The sequence below is a fragment of the Carassius gibelio genome, chromosome A7 (assembly GCF_023724105.1).
Source record: "Carassius gibelio isolate Cgi1373 ecotype wild population from Czech Republic chromosome A7, carGib1.2-hapl.c, whole genome shotgun sequence".
Lineage (NCBI taxonomy): Eukaryota > Metazoa > Chordata > Actinopteri > Cypriniformes > Cyprinidae > Carassius > Carassius gibelio.
The window spans coordinates 38,033,637-38,053,683 of record NC_068377.1 but is presented as its reverse complement, the minus strand read 5'-3'; the positions used below and the strand labels follow the sequence as shown (position 1 = coordinate 38,053,683).

Sequence of the window (20,047 nt, the reverse complement as noted above, 5' to 3'; positions counted from 1 at the left end):
TCTTAGAAGATGGTGGTTTATAGATCTGATGGAGAACTTTCCTCTAGTAGAGTAATCTTTTTAAAAATTGACTCAAATGCTTTTAATGCAACTGTTAAAATAAAACCAAAAAGTCTTATTTTTATTAATGTGTATTTGCAGTCACAGGAAAAGATTGCACATTGGACTGAAGATGAGAGACAAACTCTTAAAGGAACTTTTACATCTGTCTTCTGCACACAGAGGAATATAAATATACTTATCTTAATTGATAAGTATAATATATAAAAATAAATATTAATATCTTAATTGTTTATATTTTTAGAGAGCACATTAACTTCTTTCTAATGTACAACTCTGTGTTTGCTGCTTTAAATCATGAGTTGATATTTGCAGGGATCTGACCCGGTAACGTCTGAACACAAAGCAGCTTCGCTCACAGGTGAAATGACATAAAGATGACAACGACACGTTTCTGAGGAGAGTCGGTTCCTTCAGATTCATTCAGTTAAAGACATCTGCGACGTGTTTTGATGAAACATGCAGCGCTCGTATTTATTCAGTGACATCATCGCTCTTTAAAGTCTAACCCAGCCATATCACGACTCTTGTCTTTCGATTATAATCAAGACATTTCTTATACTATTGAACATATTCAGATCTTTTCATGGCCTTAAGTTTGACACTACTCACTCCAGGAGTTTTAAGGACCCCTCAGAGATCTGCTTTAGCCCGAGTCCTGATACACTTCTGACCCGACTGAAAACACAAAAGCCCCGGGACGTCAGGCTAGTGATTCTGAGAGCCCTGCAGCTAGAAAACACACAATCTACCCGAGAGAAGACGTCTTTCACTGCTGTACGTTAAGAGGATGTTGTTAAATAGAGAAACACAATTATATATATTTGAACTTCTAGCTCTTAAACTTGGACATCATTATTGAAAGACAAATTCAAGCAGCAAAAGCAGCCCACACTGTAGACTATGTTTCTCTTTCATAAAAATAAATAAATTAATAATAATAATAATAAATAATTTTCATGCATAGGCGACATGGTTGCAATTAAATTTCAGTTCAGATTTTTAAGTGCTATTATTTAAAAATGCTTTATTGACTGATGTTCATAGACGGTCAGTTGTGTTTTCAGATGTTATGTCATATTGTATGTTTGTAATATCACAGTAAATCCGTCTCCTAAATGATTACACCCATGTGCAGTCACAGCTCATCACCCTAAAGTCTCCCTGATTTCAGCTGGACGCGGCTCACAGTGAAAATGAAGGTCTTCTGGTCACTTTGACTCTCTGGACGCTGGCGATGTGAACACAGTTACTGTTCATGATGCTCAAACTACTGAAGAAAATCCTCAATATTGATTTGGAGGTTTATATGAATGTGTTTCTGACGAGAGATGACTGTTTTCTGAGAAGTTTATGTGGAATAATTTCACAAAGATTGTCTGAACATTCGGTTTCTGCTTCAAATTAATTATTCAATCAAATTATGTGTATGATTATTATTGTATAACTAAACAATTTGAAATTAGATAAATGATATGTATATGAATTATATAACTAAAATAAGATAACTGTAATCCGATTTAATTAAATAACGATGTCAGTCTTTATCTTTTTATTTTAAAGAAGAAAAAAAATATTTATTTATTTACCCAGTCATTTAAAAATAACACATTTCAGAGCTTTAACAATGTAACCATGATATTTTTGCTTAAAGTTATCATACTGTCAAAATATCATACGGCCCACACCTAGTCACAACTGAATCTTATTCTCATGTAGAAGAGAGAGTTTATGAAGATGAAGATATTAAACTCACCCTTCACTGAGAGAGAAACAGAGTTTGATTCTGATGAGACTGATCCTCCAGTTGTGTGTCCTCTACACTTGTACTGACCCGCATCAGATGATTCAGATCCTTCAATAGTGAGAGTGTTTTCTTTTACAGTGTAACGCTGAGACGGCTGTAATATTGAAGGGTAGTATGTGTCTGCTCTCCACCACTCATATCTCCAGTTACTGTAATAAGGTGTTATCACACACGTCAGTCTCACTCTCTCTCCAGTGAATACTGTATTGTCTGGAGTCACAGTCAGAGTAGATCTGTATGAATCTGTGAACAGAAGAAAATAAACTCTGAATATCTGACTTCATGTAGTTGATAGTGATGCAAATGTGGTTAAAATGTACTATGTTATGACTAATGTTGTAATAACATAATTTTAATTCATTTGTTTTGTCAGTTCAACTGTATTTAGAAATGAGAAAGTTATTAAAACATTATTGAACAGTTCTTGTTCTGGTCGGTAGGTGGAGCCAGAGGTTTCAATAAAGCATTTATTTTATTTTAGTTTATTTTTTTGGTGCAAGAGATCTGATCCCAGAGTCATATGCATTTTATTTATTTAGGGCCCGAGCACCGAGGTGCGAGGACCCTCTTGTATCTGCTTTGTTTTTTATTCTTCTTCTTCTTCTTCTTCTTCTTCTCCCGAATGAATCGCATTTTTGAGGGCTTTAACATGCTCAAAAAGTCATGAAACTTTGCACACGCGTCAAACCTGGTGAAAATTTTCGTCTGATATAGGATTCAGAAGAGGGTGTGGCAAAATGGCTCGACAGCGCCACCTATACTAAGAAAATCAACAGCCTTCCAGCTATGTTTCACGTACATGCACGAAAATCGGCACACATATGTAACACACCAATACCTACAAAAAAGACTCTTGGAGCGAAATTCTAAACCCAACAGCAAGTCGGTTATTTTTAATATTATGAGCATATTTTGTGTAATTTTGGTCATTTCCATGTGTTGTATTTTAACGAACTCCTCCTAGAGAGTTCTTCAAATCAACACCAAATTTGGTATGCCTAATCTAAAGGCCTTTGCGATGTTAAATTGCGAAGATCTTGAGTTTCGTTGAAGGGCGTGTCCGTGGCGGCCTGGCGAATTTCGATGATTCGCCATGAAAAATGAAGTTGCTATAACTCACACATACAATGTCCAATCTGCCCCAAACTTCACATGTTTGATGAGACTCCGAACTTGAACAGATTGACATGCCCATATTCAGTTATAGTCATAGCGCCACCTATTGGCAACAGGAAGTGACATATTTTACGATGCGACGAACTACTCCTAGAAATTTTATGACATCAATGTCTTTTTTGTGGTCAGTCTAATCTAAAGGCCTGTGCGATGTTCAGTTGTGAAGATCTTGAGTTTTCGTTAAAAGGCTTGTTCATGGCGCCGCGACGAAGTTCGATGTCTCGCCATGGAATAAAAGATGTTATAACTCAGGCATAAAATGTCCGATCTTCCCCAAACTTCACATGTTTGATAAGAGTCCTGACCTGAACAGATCTGCAGGCCAATATTCCAGCGGGTGTGGCAGAATGGCTCTATAGCGCCACCTATACACTTTCAACGGAGTGCGCCTCGAGCTATGTTTCACGTACATGTACAAAAATTGGTACACACATGTAACACTCCAATACCTACAACAGGAAGTCGGTTATTTTGAATTTTCCCTTCAAAATTGGTGTTGTTTTTGCCATTTTCAGGGGTTGTACTTTAACTAACTCCTCCTAGAGATTTATTCAGATCAACACCAAACTTGGTCAGTGTAATCTAAAGCCCTTTGCGATAATAAATTGCGAAGGACTTGACGTTTCGTTAAAGGGCGGGTCCATGGCGGCCTGACAAATTTCGATGTTTCGCCATGAAAAAGGAAGTTGCTGTAACTCAAGACATACAATGTCCAATCTGCCCCAAACTTCACATGTTGGATAAGACTCTTGACCTGAACAGATCTACATGCCAATATTCAGTTATAGTCATAGCGCCACCTATTGGCAACAGGAAGTTACATATTTTACACTGCAACAAACTACTCCTAGAAATTTTATGACATCAATGTCTTTTTTGTGGTCAGTCTAATCTAAAGACCTGTGTGATGTTTAGTTGTGAAGATCTTGAGTTTTTGTTAAAAGGTGTGTCCAATAGCGCCGTGATGAAGTTCGATGTCTCGCCATGGGAATAAAAGATGTTATAACTCAGGCATAAAATGTCTGATCTTGCCCAAACTTCACTTGTGTGATAAGGGTCCTGGCCTGAACAGCTCTGAAGGCCAATATTCCATCGAGTGTGGCAAAATGGCTTGATAGCGCCACCTATACACTTTCAACGGAGTGCGTATACACTTTAAACGGAGTGCGCCTCGAGCTATGTTTCACGTACATGTACAAAAATCGGTACACACATGTAACACACCAATATCTACGAAAAAGTCTCTTGGTACGAAATCCAAATCCCAACAGGAAGTCAGTTATTTAGAATTTTCTGTGCAAAATTAGTGTTGTTTTGGCCATTTTCAGGGGTTGTACTTTAACGAACTCCTCCTAGATATTTATTCAGATCAACACCAAACTTGGTCAGAGTAATCTAAAGCCTTTTGCGATCTTAAATTGCGAAGATCTTGAGGTTTCGTTAAAGGGCGTGTCCATGGCGGCCTGACAAATTTTGTTGTTTTGCCATGAAATAGGATGTTGTTGTAACTCAGACATAAAATGTCCAATCCTCCCCAAACCTCACATGTTCGATAAAAGTCCTGCTCTGAACACATCTGAAGGGCAATATTCCATTATAATGATAGCGCCACCTGCTGGCAACAGGAAGATTGGCACATATATGGAATAAACATTGATATATTCTACTTATATTTATGAGTTTAAACGCATATTTCTCACCGTTCACCTATTAACTAAAGCCACTCGCTGCCGGTGAGCCCGGGTGCGAGGGCCCGTTCATCGCTGCTTGCAGCTTTAATTATTATTATTTTTTTTTTTTCTCTCAACAGTAATCAGTTCATGTCTCTGGGTCACAGTCCTCCAGTGCTGCACTTTTAGAAACCCTTGATAACCCATCAGTGTCTCGTCAGATTGATGTGGAGACATTCAAACATCATTATAACAAGAAAACAATTACTCTTTTTTTAAGTTTAACTTGTTTTGTGCTAAAGTACCATTTTTTGCATTTATGCTACTATATTCTGAGAAATTATGTGACAGAGCAATTATTATTATTATTATTTTTTTCTCATCTGTTCACATGTTTATGTAATAATATTCATGTCATTATACAGATGTGTGTTCTCATGAACCATCATTACAGATCAGCAGAGTTACACATTGAGGATATTTTAAATGATCTGAACATCACAAAAGAGTTAATGACACACTGTTGTTTTGTTGTTATAGACTACAATAAGCTTTTTATTTTTATTTTTTTATTTTATTTAACTTTCATCATAAACTGCAGAAACAGCAGTGTTTTAGCAGCATGAGGAGCTACACATATAAATGATGCTGAGTGAAGATGAACAACAGCAAAATATGGACATGAATTATCAGCAAAGAGACAAATGTGTGATCCTCATGTGATCCATGTAGACAAATAAACTACTACAACACTATTCATATTTAATAAATCAAATGTAAATCAGTAGAGCACAATACCTTGAGTGAGTCCAGAGTGGATGAAGGACATCAGCACTAAACACAGAAGAAACAGATATGAATCATTTCCATTGGTTCAACACAATGCAGATCACAGAAACATGTCTAGAGTTTCAGCTGAAAGTGTTTCTCTGTTTTGATGCTCCATGAGAACCGATGGAGGATATTCTCCATCATTTAACACACACAATGTCATCACAGCATGGGTCTAGAATACACTCAACCTGTCCCTCCACTCCACATACTTTTATTAAAATCTACATTTGTCTCACACATGTTTTCAGTCAAGTGTGTTCAGGTCGGGGTTTTCAAGAGACAGTGTGAAAAAGTCTAGATTTAAATTCAAAGAGACAAAATAGTTTATGAATGACGCGGCGTCTTAATTGTATCAGAAATGAGCCGATGTGAACATTATTGAGCACTAGGGATATGCCTGTACCTAATTTTCCTGTTGCGATTAATTGCTCATGCTTTTACCATGGTTTACTGTATTATTAAATATTTGAATATCTAAGATTAATGAATGTTCAGAAGAATTGTTTCATTGGCAGTTTATGTTGACTAATGAATTAAGTAAGGAATAATTGACGACGGGCCGCTGAATTATTAGAAAAATAATGCACATCTGAGGTGGAGATGTGGTCACGACGTGAATAAACTACATTTACCACACCTCAAGACATCGATCCGATGATTTAATTAAAGATTTAATTAATCGTCCGGTTTGTGAACTTAAATTGCTATTGTGAGTAGGACTTCTCTAATGCATCTCTTTCAATCCTGGTAACGGAGGCTTGAGACAGGGACTGGGACCAAAAAGTGGCCCTGGACTTTCTGGCCCACTGCAGCCCACCACAACATAACGCATCTGCCACTGTTTTGAGGTCATTAATTAATTTAATATTTAAGTATACAGTTTGGGGATTTTAACCAATAGGGCAACTGATCCTCCGTTGAAGCAGAAAATGTATTTATTCGAGATGTTCAATAATAAATCATCTTTGACTCGGTAATAGAAGTTCATGATCCAATTTGTGAACAGATGATTCTTTTGGGTCAATATTTTGAAATATGCTTGTGTGAATGCTAATGTACCTGTGTGTCTCTAAACAGCGCTATTATTACCTCGCTAGTGAGAAATGTCATCTGTAGCCTGTAAGTTGCTAACTGATCAAATCGTCAGGGCAGCGCTGACAACACCTTTTTGTGCAAACTGCGTGAGCGTTATTACTGTTAACTATGTGAAGTGATCTGGGACTGTAATGCAGTCAGAGAGATGCCTGGAAATACATTCACTGTGCATTTCCCAGAAAATAATGTCACACCTCAGAACGTTCATCAGCCAATCAGATTCAAGCATTCAACCGCCCGTAGTATAACTAATGTTAACTAGTGAAGCCCTAATGTAAAGTGTGAACGAATGATAAAGAATCAAAACTCTAGGGCATGTTCTAGTCCAGATTTTTTTTTTTTTTTAAATAGCCTATTAAGTCTAAATATTTATGTATTTGCCTCAGTGATGAACACCATAGCAGAACCTCAAATTTGAATGTCTATTTAAATCCGTTTATTTATGGGGTTTCCAGGGTAATGGCTGCATTTCATTATTTAGCGCCATCTGCTGTCAGAGAGTGAATGTGCTTTCATTCAGCGCGTCTCTCACGTGTTCCTCATGCGTGCTTGATTACATCAGAACACACGCTCTTTCATGCAGCAAACAGAGGTGGTGTGTATTTTGACCAGTTGATGGGAATATTATTCTTAAAATGCATTCCAAATTGTTAATAATTTTTATATATAATTATTCATGGTATTTAGAAGTGCCCACGATAACAACATTGTGCATATTAATTACCAATTAATTACTAATTAATTGAGCATATCACACCAGTCCTCGGGTCCTTACATTTGCTTCCAGTTACATTTAGGATTGATTTTAAAGTACTTTTACTGGTATATAAGTCACTAAATGACCTAGGACTGAAATATATTTCAGATATGTTCACTGAATATAAACCTAACAGAGCACTCAGATCATTAGGATCGAGTCAGTTAGAAATACCAAGGGTTCACACAAAACAAGGGGAGTCCTCCTTTAGTTACTATGCCGCCCGCAGCTGGAATCAGCTTCCAGAAGAGATCAGATGTGCTAAAACACTAGTCACATTTAAATTTAGACTCAAAACTCATCTGTTTAGCTGTGCATTTATTGAATGAGCACTGTGCAATGTCCAAACTGATTGCACTATATTTTCACAGTTTTTTAAATATTTATTATTATGTTAAATCATAGGCTAACAAAATAATAAAATGTGAAAAATACAGTGCTAATTTATCTATTATAGTATTGAAATGATAAAATATATTTAATACATATATATATATATATATATATATATATATATATATATATATATATATATATATATATATATATATATATATATATGTATATATGTAAAAGTATATAAACCACAATATAGAGAAAATATAGAGTAAAATATAGAACACAAATGACTCTTTATTGTCCAGCAGTGTATTTGATTTAACCAATTAAAAGAGATGAGAAAAATAATAATAACCTGTTCTTTAGATTAAAAAAAAAAACTATATATATATATATATATATATATATATATATATATATATATATATATATATAATGTATGTAGTAAAACAGTTGCACACTTGTAAACACACATTACAAGCAGATATGAACATTAATGTGATGATTGTTTCTCATCAGTGACTCATCACTGAATCATAGAGAATTTATAATTTATAATTTTTTTTTTAAAATACAACTTAATGTTGTGACACTGGACTAAAACCTACTGACTTTTCTCACAGAGTTACAAATTCACAACATTTTTTCTATAATTTTTGGAAAATTTTCCCTCACCTTATTACACTTTCTGTGTTCCGGGTCAAAAATGACCGGCCTACAAAAATAGCTTATAAATCTTTTATTATGCTCTATATCACCAAATATTAAATTCAATATTTTTGGCACCTTGTTTTCTTTCAATTGAGACAGACTTTGAATTTATTTTTAAAGACTGATCGATTGCAGACATCATTGATCTGAGCCTGAAACACACTATAGTGTGATAAACAGTGCATATTATTTTTATAATTTAGTGCTTAGTGACAAAATGAAACACAAATAATGCTTTTTTTCCTCTCAAAAACTGAGGTCCATAATCTCAATATTAATAACACCTAATTTAAGCACACTTTTTGAAAGGGCTGCCCTTCAAATGTGTTACAGGGTTTTCAGCAGCTCAAGGGTTAATTGTGACACTATAGTGACTGTGAAAGAATCTGAACACTTAGTGTGTTTTCACATGAAGTATATTTTAAATGAACCAAACTCAGTTCAGTTAAAGTGAACCAGCGGTGAGTATGTATATGAAGTATATTAAGAAACAATAAATATGTTGTTCAGAATGAAGACCGAACACACTTTCTGAGTATCACGTGTTAGAGGAACATGTTCATATGTTAATGATGAACTACAGCTGTGGTTTTTCTGCTGAGAACAGACTTCACACATCTGCTAAAAATGATGTTGAGATAAACTGGTTAAAATTATTTTAAAAGTGTCTCAGAAAACGGAAGTTAGTTCAGAGAAACATTTGAGCATCATTTTTTGGCAAATGTGACAAGTTTGATAGACTGTGTTTTCTGCAATGAATTTCTGTCATTTTAAAGAGTGATTTAACGAACCAACATTTTTTGGGAGGACTATATGCACAATTCATTTTCAATAAGACTAGCAGAAAGAATTAAAATTTATGAAAACTGTTCTCAAACTCTTGATGTCTCTGATGGAAAGTCTATTTAAAGAAACAATATCAAACAACACCAAACTCATATTAAACAAATACATCTGAATTAACTGAACTACCTGAAATATGAAGAATGTGTATTATAACAAAACCAAGCAAAAGCACACGTCCACAGAGCCTCCATCTTTCACAAGCAGCACAGATAAATACATGTTCTCTCAAACTCTGGATCTGATCCACACGTAACATATCATCACATTAATCTGAACAATAAAGAATATGATAAACAGCGAGACGGTGGATTCATAGACCCTCCTACACACAGCACAAGCATTAATCTTCAACTGAATACTGTATTAAAAACAGAAGATAGTGTAGAATATAATGAAATACTCACAGAGTGTGAGAGACAGTGCACTGGAGCCCATACTGACACATTAACAGACTGTTTGAACTAAATCAGACACTTCCTGCTTTTCACACTTCAAGAAGAGATGAGGGAGGAGACAAACTCTACACACAAATACATCAAGAAATAGGAAGAAAACCAGACCCATTCGAAGATATTTACTCTTTTACTGCATTAAAGCTGTTAAAGCTGTTTTATCCTTGAAAAGAGAAAGTGTTCAGTAATTGTTCTCTCACTGCTTTGTTTTGTTCGTTCACAGCCAAAGCCTCACAGATTATGAACAGATCAGAGAATAGCAAGTAAATCATGAGCTGACTTCTAATGTAGTTCTGTTCATGTAAGACCCGCTCTTATCTGAGTTATTCTCTCATCAACAATTACAATTACAATGTATGCAAGATGGCGACACATCCACACGCAGGGGCTTCTCTCTGTCCCGTCAGAACAGTGTTGTGCGGAGGCAAAATAAGCGGCGTGAGAGGAAGCAGAAGAGGGGTTAGCGCAGAGGTATTTGTGTTCACATCAATGATGCGTGGTTTGGTCTCCAAACACTGCTCACCCCTGCTGGAGTTTATGATTATTAAGTGCCAATCGTTCTTATCTACCGAGGGAATATACAGCCATACTGCTTGTTGCTGTTTACATTCCTCCAAACAACAGCAACAGTAACAGGAACGATGCAGTAAATGAACTGAACCAGCTCATCAGTGAGCAGCAGACAGCACACCCCGATGCTTTTCTCATCATAGCTGGGGATTTCAACCATGCAGAATTAAAGAGTGGGTTTCCAAAAACACACCAACACATTAACCTTCCAACATGAGGTAATACAATTTTAGACCTTGTTTACACAACACATAGAAGAGCCTACAAAGCCCTCCCCCACCTCGGAGCCTCAGATTACATCACTCTCATGCTAATGCCTGCATACAGACCGCTCATTAAAGTCACCAAACCAGTTTACAAACAGATTCAAGTGTGGCCTGAAGGGTCGTAATAGGCTCTTCAAGACTGTTTTGACACCACTGACTGGAATATGTTGAAGCAGGCTGCCACATACAATAGCACTACTGACCTCCAAGAGTACTCAGAGACTGTCGCTGCCTACATCAACAAGTGTATTGATGATGTAACGGTCACATAAACCATCACTGTCCAGGCCAACCAGAAGCCGTGGATGACAGGAGAGGTGAGGCCTGAGGACAGCTAGGACCAACCTGTCCCGTGGCATCAGAGAGGGTAAAGCCCCTTTCACACTGCACGTCGGACCCTGTATATTGCCGGAACATTGCCGGGTCACCTTCTGTGTGAAAGCAAACACTTCCCAGGATTGATTCCGGCATTGAACCCGGGTCGGGGACCTAGTAACATTGCCGTGCTCAATCCTGGGGTTAGCGCTGTGTGAACAAAAGCCAAATCTAATGCCGTGTTGTAGTGATGATGCATGTTATCACGTGACTCTTTAACCGGCTGTCTTGAAGGAAGATCAACGTTCGCGACAAAAAAAAAAAATGTGTGCACACTGTAATGAAGCAGAGATCAGTTAGTTTCTCACTTTCCGCGCTGACGCCGAGATCGTTCGCTTGCTTCAGTGAAAGCCTAATGTTTTCGTCAAGTCCTGATGTCACCTGTTATTACGGGACCTTTACGGGTTGTGTTTGAAAGCACGCACATATCCCAGGTAATCTCTGGCAGTGTGAAAGTGCAAAATCTAGCGACCCATTGCCGGAACACTTTACCCGTGTATTTGCCGGAATCGCAGTGTGAAAGGGGCTTAAGAGACAGTACTCCAGGAGGATAGCCCATCGTTTCAGCGACAGCAGAGACACTTGGAGCCTGTGGCAGGGGATACAGACCATTACGGACTACAAGCCCCCACTGCAGACCTGTGACAGCAACATCTCCCTGATGAACAAGCTGAACGCCTTCTTCGCTTGCTTTGAGGAACAAAACAGCACCACTCACACATATAGACAAAAAGGACTCAGAATGCTGTTCATAGACTTCAGTTTAGCATTCAACACAATCATCCATAAACAGCTCATTCACAAACTGGTCCCGCTGGGGCTCAACACTTCACTGTAAAAACTGGCTGTTGGACTTTCTGACTGGAAGACCTCAGGCAGTACGGGTCGGCAGTAACACATCCAGCACCATCACACTGAACACTGGGGCCCCCCAAGGATGTGTGTTGAGCCCCCTCCTCTTCACTCTACTGACTCACGACTACACATCGTCACACAACTCCAACCTCTTCATTAAGTTTGTGGATGACACGACTGTGGTGGGTCTCATTAGCAGATGAGACAAACTACAGGAGCGAGGTGAGCCACCTGGCCGGATGGTGCAGTGACTACAATCTCTCTCTGAACCAACTTCCTGGGTGTGCACATCACAGAAGACCTCTCCCGGACAGACAACAATGCAGCACTGGCCAATGAATGACAACAGCTTCTCTACTTCCTCCTCAAACTGAGGAGAACTAGAGCCCCACCCCCCATCAAGCATCCTGACAAGCTTCATCACTGTGTGGTATGGCAACTACAACACGTCCTGCCGAAAGACTCTTCAACGCATAGTGAGAGCAGCTGAGAAGATCCAGGCCATATACGGAACCAATTTTAGGCCCACAATAGAAACAACCCACAAAATGTTGTGGTTTCCACTACAAGGTTCATCACCTACCAAACCACAACACTGAGAGAAGCTTCTGCAGAACTCACTCTGACTGTGAACATTGATGCTATGATTATATTAGAGATGTTACCATCTTTATGATTATCAAATCTCTGCAAAAATAAACTAAGTATAATAATTGAGACACATAATGATTGAGAAACACTTTCAAGAAGATCAGACATGATTCTGCAGCCAGATGACCCCAAAAGGCGATTTGCATGTAGGTCAACTGGATGTTGTTCGACCAGCCTTAGACCTGACCTGAGAAGATCATTGGGGTCTTGGTACAATATTTAAAATGTTTAGGAGTAATTATTTTACATTTATTCTGTTATGAAAAATGCTTTGGCAATACAGTGTGTACCTAAGTATGCCATGCCAATAAAGCAATATGAATTTAAACTAATATAAATGTAAGAAAACATTGACTCTTCAATGTGACATTGAACATATTTTCTAAGAAGGGAAGTAAATGAAAATGACATGCACATGTTGCTGGGAATCTTTTGCCCTTGTTGTAGTATTTTGAGGTTTATGAAACTACAGATGAAGAATAAGAATAACTATCTTCCTCACTCTGGTTAAAACTATAGAGCAGAAACAGAGTAGAAGTCAAACCACAACCACCAGCTCAACCTTTATTAGGCCTCTTTTAACACTTCTGTCATTTTCTCACTTCAAGCAGCTTCTAAAGTCAGCAACGCACAAATAAAGATGTGTCTTCAGTGATGAGCCAAAGAAGACAATGCAAGGTGTATTGTAACAGTTTTTTCCACATGGCTGCAGAAAAAATTAGGCCCACAATAGAAACAACCCACAAAATGAGAGAAGCATCTGCAGAACTCACTTTGACTGTGAACATTGATGCTATGATTATATTAGAGATGTTACCATTTTTATGGTTATCGAATCTCTACAAACATTATCGAATTATAATAATTGAGCCACATAATGATTGCATATTTATAAATATGTACTTAAGAAACACTTGCAAGAAGATCAGACATGATTCTGCAGCCAGATGACCCCAACAGGTCGACTGGATGTTGTTCGACCAGCCTTAATTTGGGTGGGCCTTACCTCTGTTTACTGTAATATTACTCCAGCTAAGTGAGACCATGGTATGATTAAACCAAAACCATTATCAGAGAAAGTAATGTTGGTCTTGGCTACGATGTGGAGAAGAACAACTCTCGCGTCAAGATTGCCGTTAAGAGTCTTGGGCCGGATTCACGAAAACTGTATAAACTATTTTTTAAAGAAAAAAAGTTCAGAATATTGTGTATTCCCAAAAAATATTTTTAAAAATATATTTTATATAGAATAAAATAAAAATAAATAAATAAGACAGAACTTAAAAATAATCTTCTTAAAAATCATTGTAAATAACTTCTTTAATTTAGGACAACCCCAGACTTGTCTTAAATCCCAAAGAATAAGAATTACTGAATTAAGTAATTGGGTTATTTCAAATTAACTGTTATATTTAAGAAATACAACAACCCTAGCAATTTATACATACATAGTAGGACTAGGGATGTGTACAAGTTTTCTGAAGTAACAGATGACTGATAATGTAAACAATGATCCATCATTGTACTAAAATGACGGCCAGTTATTTAATGTTCATACAGTTCTAGTATGTGTGTAATGGTTAATCACTGTTGTTATTTAGTCAGGCGTCAGTCACACGCCTATTGTTAGGACCCAGAAGTCTAAAAAGGACCCGGTTGCTGACGCAGTTTCAGGGCAGATATGATTGCTATTATTACTACTATTATAATGCAAGTTCTCCCGCAATATTTACATTTACATTTAATCATTTAGCAGACGCTTTTATCCAAAGCGACTTACAAATGAGAACAATAGAAGCAGTCGGGTCAAGAAGAGAACAACAACAACAACAACAGTATACAAGTGCCATGACAAGTCTCAGTTAGTCCAGTACAGAACGCATAGCCAGTTTTTTTTTTTTTTTTCTAAATTAAAAGACAAGAAAAGGAGAAGTGCTAGTGTTAGTTGGTTAAGTGTAGGTGAAAAAGATGAGTCTTTAGATGTTTCTTGAAAATGAGCTAAGACTCAGCTTTTTTACGAATTGAGATTCAAGATGCAAAATGCTGCCTGCGGGTGTCGCTGTTGGACAGTGTTTTCTCTACTTTCTGTTGGCCTTCGGTAGCTAATCGTAGCTCCGTGTAGCTGTTTTTGTTTTATTTTTTCTCTAGAATCTTTATCTTACTATCACTGTCTGTTTGTTTGTTTGTTTGTTTTAAGTGGTAAAATATAACTTAATTCACACCATATTTCTGATATTATCGATCAATCTTATCAGATTAACTTTGATAGTTCACTTTTCCGTGAGTGCAGTACACCTGCAAAGCGTTAGCACTCGTTAGCTTGTCATTAGCGTTTTCTTTTCTCCTCTCCTCTCTCTCGCTCCAGTTTTTCACAAGTTCATCAAACAACTGCAGTAAGAATATTTCATCAAGCACGGTGAGTAATGGCTTCTCCTGCTATTGTTATTTGCACTTCTTGCCACATGTACAGTTTATCTCTGTGCTGGCAAATGCTAAACGTAAATACAATAAGATTGTTATTCATGCCGGCGCTAATGATGTTCAACTTCGCCAGTCGGAGATCACTAAAAATAACTTTAAAGAGGTGTGTGAACTTGCAAGCACGATGTCAGACACTGTAATATGCTCTGGTCCCCTCCCTGCTTACCGTGGTGACGAGATGCATAGCAGATTGTCATCACTTAATGGCTGGATGTCTAAGTGGTGCCCACAGCATAACATAGGTTTCATAGACAATTGGACGAGCTTTTGGGGCAGACCTGACCTGTTGAAAAGAGATGGTCTTCATCCCTCCTGGGGTGGCGCCACTCTTCTGTCTAGAAATATGGCATATAGTCTTAGTGTTTATACTTGACTAACTGGGGCCCAGGTCAGGAAGCAGACAGTCTGGCTAAACCGACCGTCTGCTAGCTGCCTCCCGTCACAGAGGTCAGCTAATTCTCAGCACATAGAGACTCTTTCACCTAGATATCACACTATAGAGACTGTGTCTGTTCCCCGAACTAGAAAATACAAAAAAAATGTCCAAACCAAGTTAAGGTTAACAATTTAATTGAGGTGCAACAAATAAAAAACAAATGCACAACGGATAAACAAATGATAAAGCTTGGCTTATTGAATATCAGATCCATTTCTACGAAAACACTTTTTGTAAATAATATGATAACTGATCATAATATAGATGTGCTCTGTTTGACAGAAACCTGGCTAAAACCTGATGATTACATTATTTTAAATGAGTCCACCCCCCAAGATTATTGTTATAAACACGAGCCGCGTCTAAAAGGCAAAGGTGGAGGTGTTGCTTCAATTTATAACAACGTTTTCAGGATTTCTCAGAGGGCAGGCTTCAAGTATAACTCGTTTGAAGTAATGGTGCTACATATAACATTATCTGTTACTGTTAACAAACTGTACCTGCTGTTTTTAATGCCTTTTCTACAAGAATTCAACAGGATCAACAAGCTGTTCCAGCAGGACAGGGGCAATCCAATCTAAATGTTGGAGTCTGTGCTTCTTTTCTTTCGCTGCTTCATCTCCAGAATGCTGAGACCTGACAAACAAGGAGGACAGCCAGGCAGAGGACTTTTAGGTTGAAGTGCTCAATTACAAAGACAGCAGTGAAGACCACACTTTCAAAACACTTGCCCTCTTTTCTCTGTCGTTGCTTGTGATGCCTTTGAGAAATGCTGATGTAGAACGAGTTTTCTCACAGATGAGCCTGGTCAAGTCCAAACTGAGGAACAGAATGGGACAAGAAACTCTCAGCAGCATACTCCACATAAGATACAGACTGAGCAGACAAGGACTTTGTCCCAAGTCAAGAGATGTTCCAGTGTTTCAATAGTCTCATGTACTCTGTGAGAGGAGCATCAGAGAGCAGGGAGACGGATGCAGATGAAGATAGTGAAGATGAATTTGAATTAAGATAAGCACTGTTACTGTATCTTTTTTATTAGAGCCAGGATATGATGCTAAGAAGGAAAGTTGTTTTTGATGAATGATGATAATCCTCAAAGTACTGTAATATTTAATAGGATTTAGGGAATCCTAGGTATAGTGTTATAGCTGAAGTATAATTTGACCTTATCCCTCGTTAGAAAATCTTACCTTTTCTTTCTGCAGCACAAGCTCTGTCCTGTGGCGTCTTAAACTCATGCACACTTTGACATTTTACTTTGATTGACCCTCTTTGGGTCCCCACGCACTCCTCAACTAAACAAGAGGATAGTTACATTATCATTTCTCACACGTTTGTTTTGATTATTTATATGGTTTTATTATGTTCTTGTTTGAATGTGGGCCATCAAGAATGTCTGGATGTAGAAGAAAAACATGTTGAATGTTTCAGGATATTTAAGATATTTTCTGATATTTCATGGGTTCACTTTGGTACCTGAAGCAACTTGAAAGATAATGTGGTGTTATTCTTCATATATATGAGGCTAAAGTGTTATGAGTCTTAAGAAAAATGTTTTAGACCAAGCCTCATCCTCACCTTTTCAAATGGTTTTGACCGGAATGGTTTTTAAACCAGTTTATTTTATTTAAGTCTTTTCTAAATCACTTATTTGCTCATCAGAGCAGGAGATACTTTATTGCTGGACACTAAGATCATCAGTAATTTCTCTTGTTTCTGGGTTATAGTTATATAAAAATGGGATCTTCTGCAGTCCTTGCAATAATAAATAAAGAATTTGTGAATTCAGGATGATATTTATTTGTGTGTGTAAATTGTAATTATCAGATGCTTACTGTGTATAAAATGTACTTGGTACGTCAGTCTATATTTGATATCCCATCACTTTTCTAATGTTAAATGATGTTAAAAGGTGGTTTAGCTCCCTCTTGTGGTCATTGTCCTGAAGCTCAGGGGGAGAAAAATAAATAAACTGTACCATGTGCAGTTTTGTAAATTGGAGGATGCAAATTGAAAACATGTACCCACAGTTTAAAATCTGTCCCCATGGATTGTAAAACCGTGCACAGTTTATTTTTCACTTCCCAGAACCTAGGGGGGGCTCCGTAGTAAATAGTCAATTGTTTTGGGCTTGTTTTCACAGGCCTGGTTGCTTATTTGTCTCGCGATATCTTTCAACACTGATTATTAGGGTAATTTACAGGAAGTGCAAAAAGACAATAAAGTGTGAGTTTATCAGTGTCATGTATTCACTCAGATACAGATTTTTTTCTTAAAGGAACACCATTAAAAAAAAAAAAAAAATGACAGGCTAATTTTCCAACTCCCCTAGAGTTAAACAGTTGAGTTTTACTGTTTTCAAATCCATTCAGCCGATGTCAAGGTCTGGCGGTAGCACTTTTAGCTTAGCTTAGCATAGATCATTGAATCTGATTAGACCGTAAGCATCTCGCTCAAAAAAGAACAAAGAGTTTCTATATTTTTTCCTATTTAAGACTTGACTCTTCTGTAGTTACATCGTGTACTAAGACCGACAGAAAATTTAAAGTTGTGATTTTTTTAGGCCGATATGACTAGGAACTATACTCTCATTCAGTGACATCACATACGGCCAAGTATGTTAACCCATACTCAGAATCTGTGCTCTGCTTTTAACCCATCCAAAGTTCACACACACAGCAGTGAACACACACACACTGTGAACACACACCTGGAGTAGTGGGTAGCCATTAATAATGCGGCCCGGGGAGCAGTTGGGGGTTCAGTGACTTGCTCAAGGGCACCTAAGTCGTGGTATTGAAGGTGGAGAGAGAACTGTACATGCACTACCCCCCACCCACAATTCCTGCCGGCCAGAGACTCGAACTTACAACCTTTTGATTGCGAGTCCGACTCTCTAACCATTAGGCCACAACTTCCCATCAAATAACTTTTCTGCCATACCATGGTCCAGCAGGCGCAATGATATAACACAGCTCCTGAAAATAGTCCCAGCTAGGTAACTTCCAATAAACCTATTTTCAGGCACTGCGTAATATCATAGTAATATCATAGTAATATCATAGTAATATCATAGTAATATCATAGTAATATCATAGTAATATCATAGCGCTCCGGCTACCAGCGGTGTGAAGAAGCCTCATCGCTACAGGCCCAGTACTGTACTTGCAGTACTTCTATTAATATATATTTTCTAGATTCTGATCTTCCACTTGTAAATGCAGAATATGAATCAGAACAGATCACAACTGTTGTTGGTTGGATTTTTTCAACTCACTGTAAAACTTTCTGAAAAGAAAAGGTTTCTCCCTGCAAAGCTGTCACAGCAGAGGATCTAAAAGATCACAACATATTCAAGGACTTGGTTCTGAATCTCCTCTATCTTAGTAAGTAATGAAGCTGATGCTGAGTCATATATTATTCTACAATAATCAATTGATGATCAATGCACACTTTACTCTTTTAAGAGAATGTCTTGTAGCTGGACTCGGATTTGACATAACGAGTGACGTTTAGAAGAACCGCCCATGATTGTGGTTTCACTTAGGTCCGTTAGCGAAGTGTAAATTCCCGTTCTCAGAGAGTTTGTGAAATTAATCAAGTATGTTTCGGAAGAGGAAAATGCGGTAAAGGACTTTGCTGCTGGTTCACAATATTTAATTTATTATCTCTTTCTGAAAAAAAATGCTACAAATCAATCAAAGGAACAGGATCTGATGTAGATGACAGATGTAAAGCATGAGGTGGTGGGCGGGATTAACATTTCAAAGCCTCTGATTGGCTCTAATGTGGCCAATGAAATCATTCTGTGGGTCGGTCAATGGAGACACGCAATCACAAACAGCCATTTTCCCCTTTAGAAATTAACATAGAGAAGTGAATAAAAAACTCCCATGTTGTCATAAAAATTAATGATATTTATTTGTATTTCTTCGTTCAGGTGCAGGATAGACTTCGAGGAGAACTTCGCAGAAGAGAGCTCGGTTCAGTGTCGCTGTCCGTGATATGCGACTCTCTCGCTCTCTCTCTCTCTCTCCGCACCGAATACAGCGCGCGAGTAACCAGCTAACTCTGTTCAGTTTTTCCGCGTCTTGTGTTTGGATGCTTTAATGTTTAAATCGATAAGCGGTAAGGTAATCCATTTTATTTTAACTGTAGAATAAAATTAAATGGAAAACATTAAGACAGCGAACTGAGTGCTCTACAAAATACAGTTTGCAATAAACATTTTCTAAACCCTGTAAATTCTTAAATGCTTTATGAAAACAATTACCTGCACACAGAGCAGTGGAAAGAAGAGAATAGTGAGTCATGCTAATAATACAGCTCCATCTGTTCAAGAAAAGATTTCAGTTGATTAGAAAGCACATGGAAAAATGGCGCACATTAAAAGATTATGGAGTTCAACAGAAATAAAACTATCAAAATATCCAGAAATATGAACAGAAAACACACTCTAAAATCAATTTATGTCCACTGTGTGCAATCCCTAGCATACATCATCTGACATTCAATATGAAACCAACATGTTTTACTTTTAATGTGGAGCTGCAACAGAAAGGACTCACCCACAGTAGTTCTCTCTAGCTCTGCTGCAGTTCATTCGAACTCCGCGCGCTATAGCGCCACCAGCGGCCAATAGGAAGCGCGATCACATCACAGC

At 37.7% G+C, this 20,047-nt stretch overlaps 1 protein-coding gene across 1 annotated transcript in view; it reads right to left on the bottom strand.

The window, feature by feature from the left end:
- LOC128017541 (basement membrane-specific heparan sulfate proteoglycan core protein) overlaps positions 1-20,047 on the bottom strand; it is a 1,082,135-nt gene that overhangs the window by 167,144 nt on the left and 894,944 nt on the right. The window contains exon 21 of the mRNA XM_052602945.1: positions 1,817-1,961. Coding sequence (XP_052458905.1) covers positions 1,817-1,961 — 145 coding nt within the window. The remainder of the gene's footprint in view (positions 1-1,816; positions 1,962-20,047) is intronic.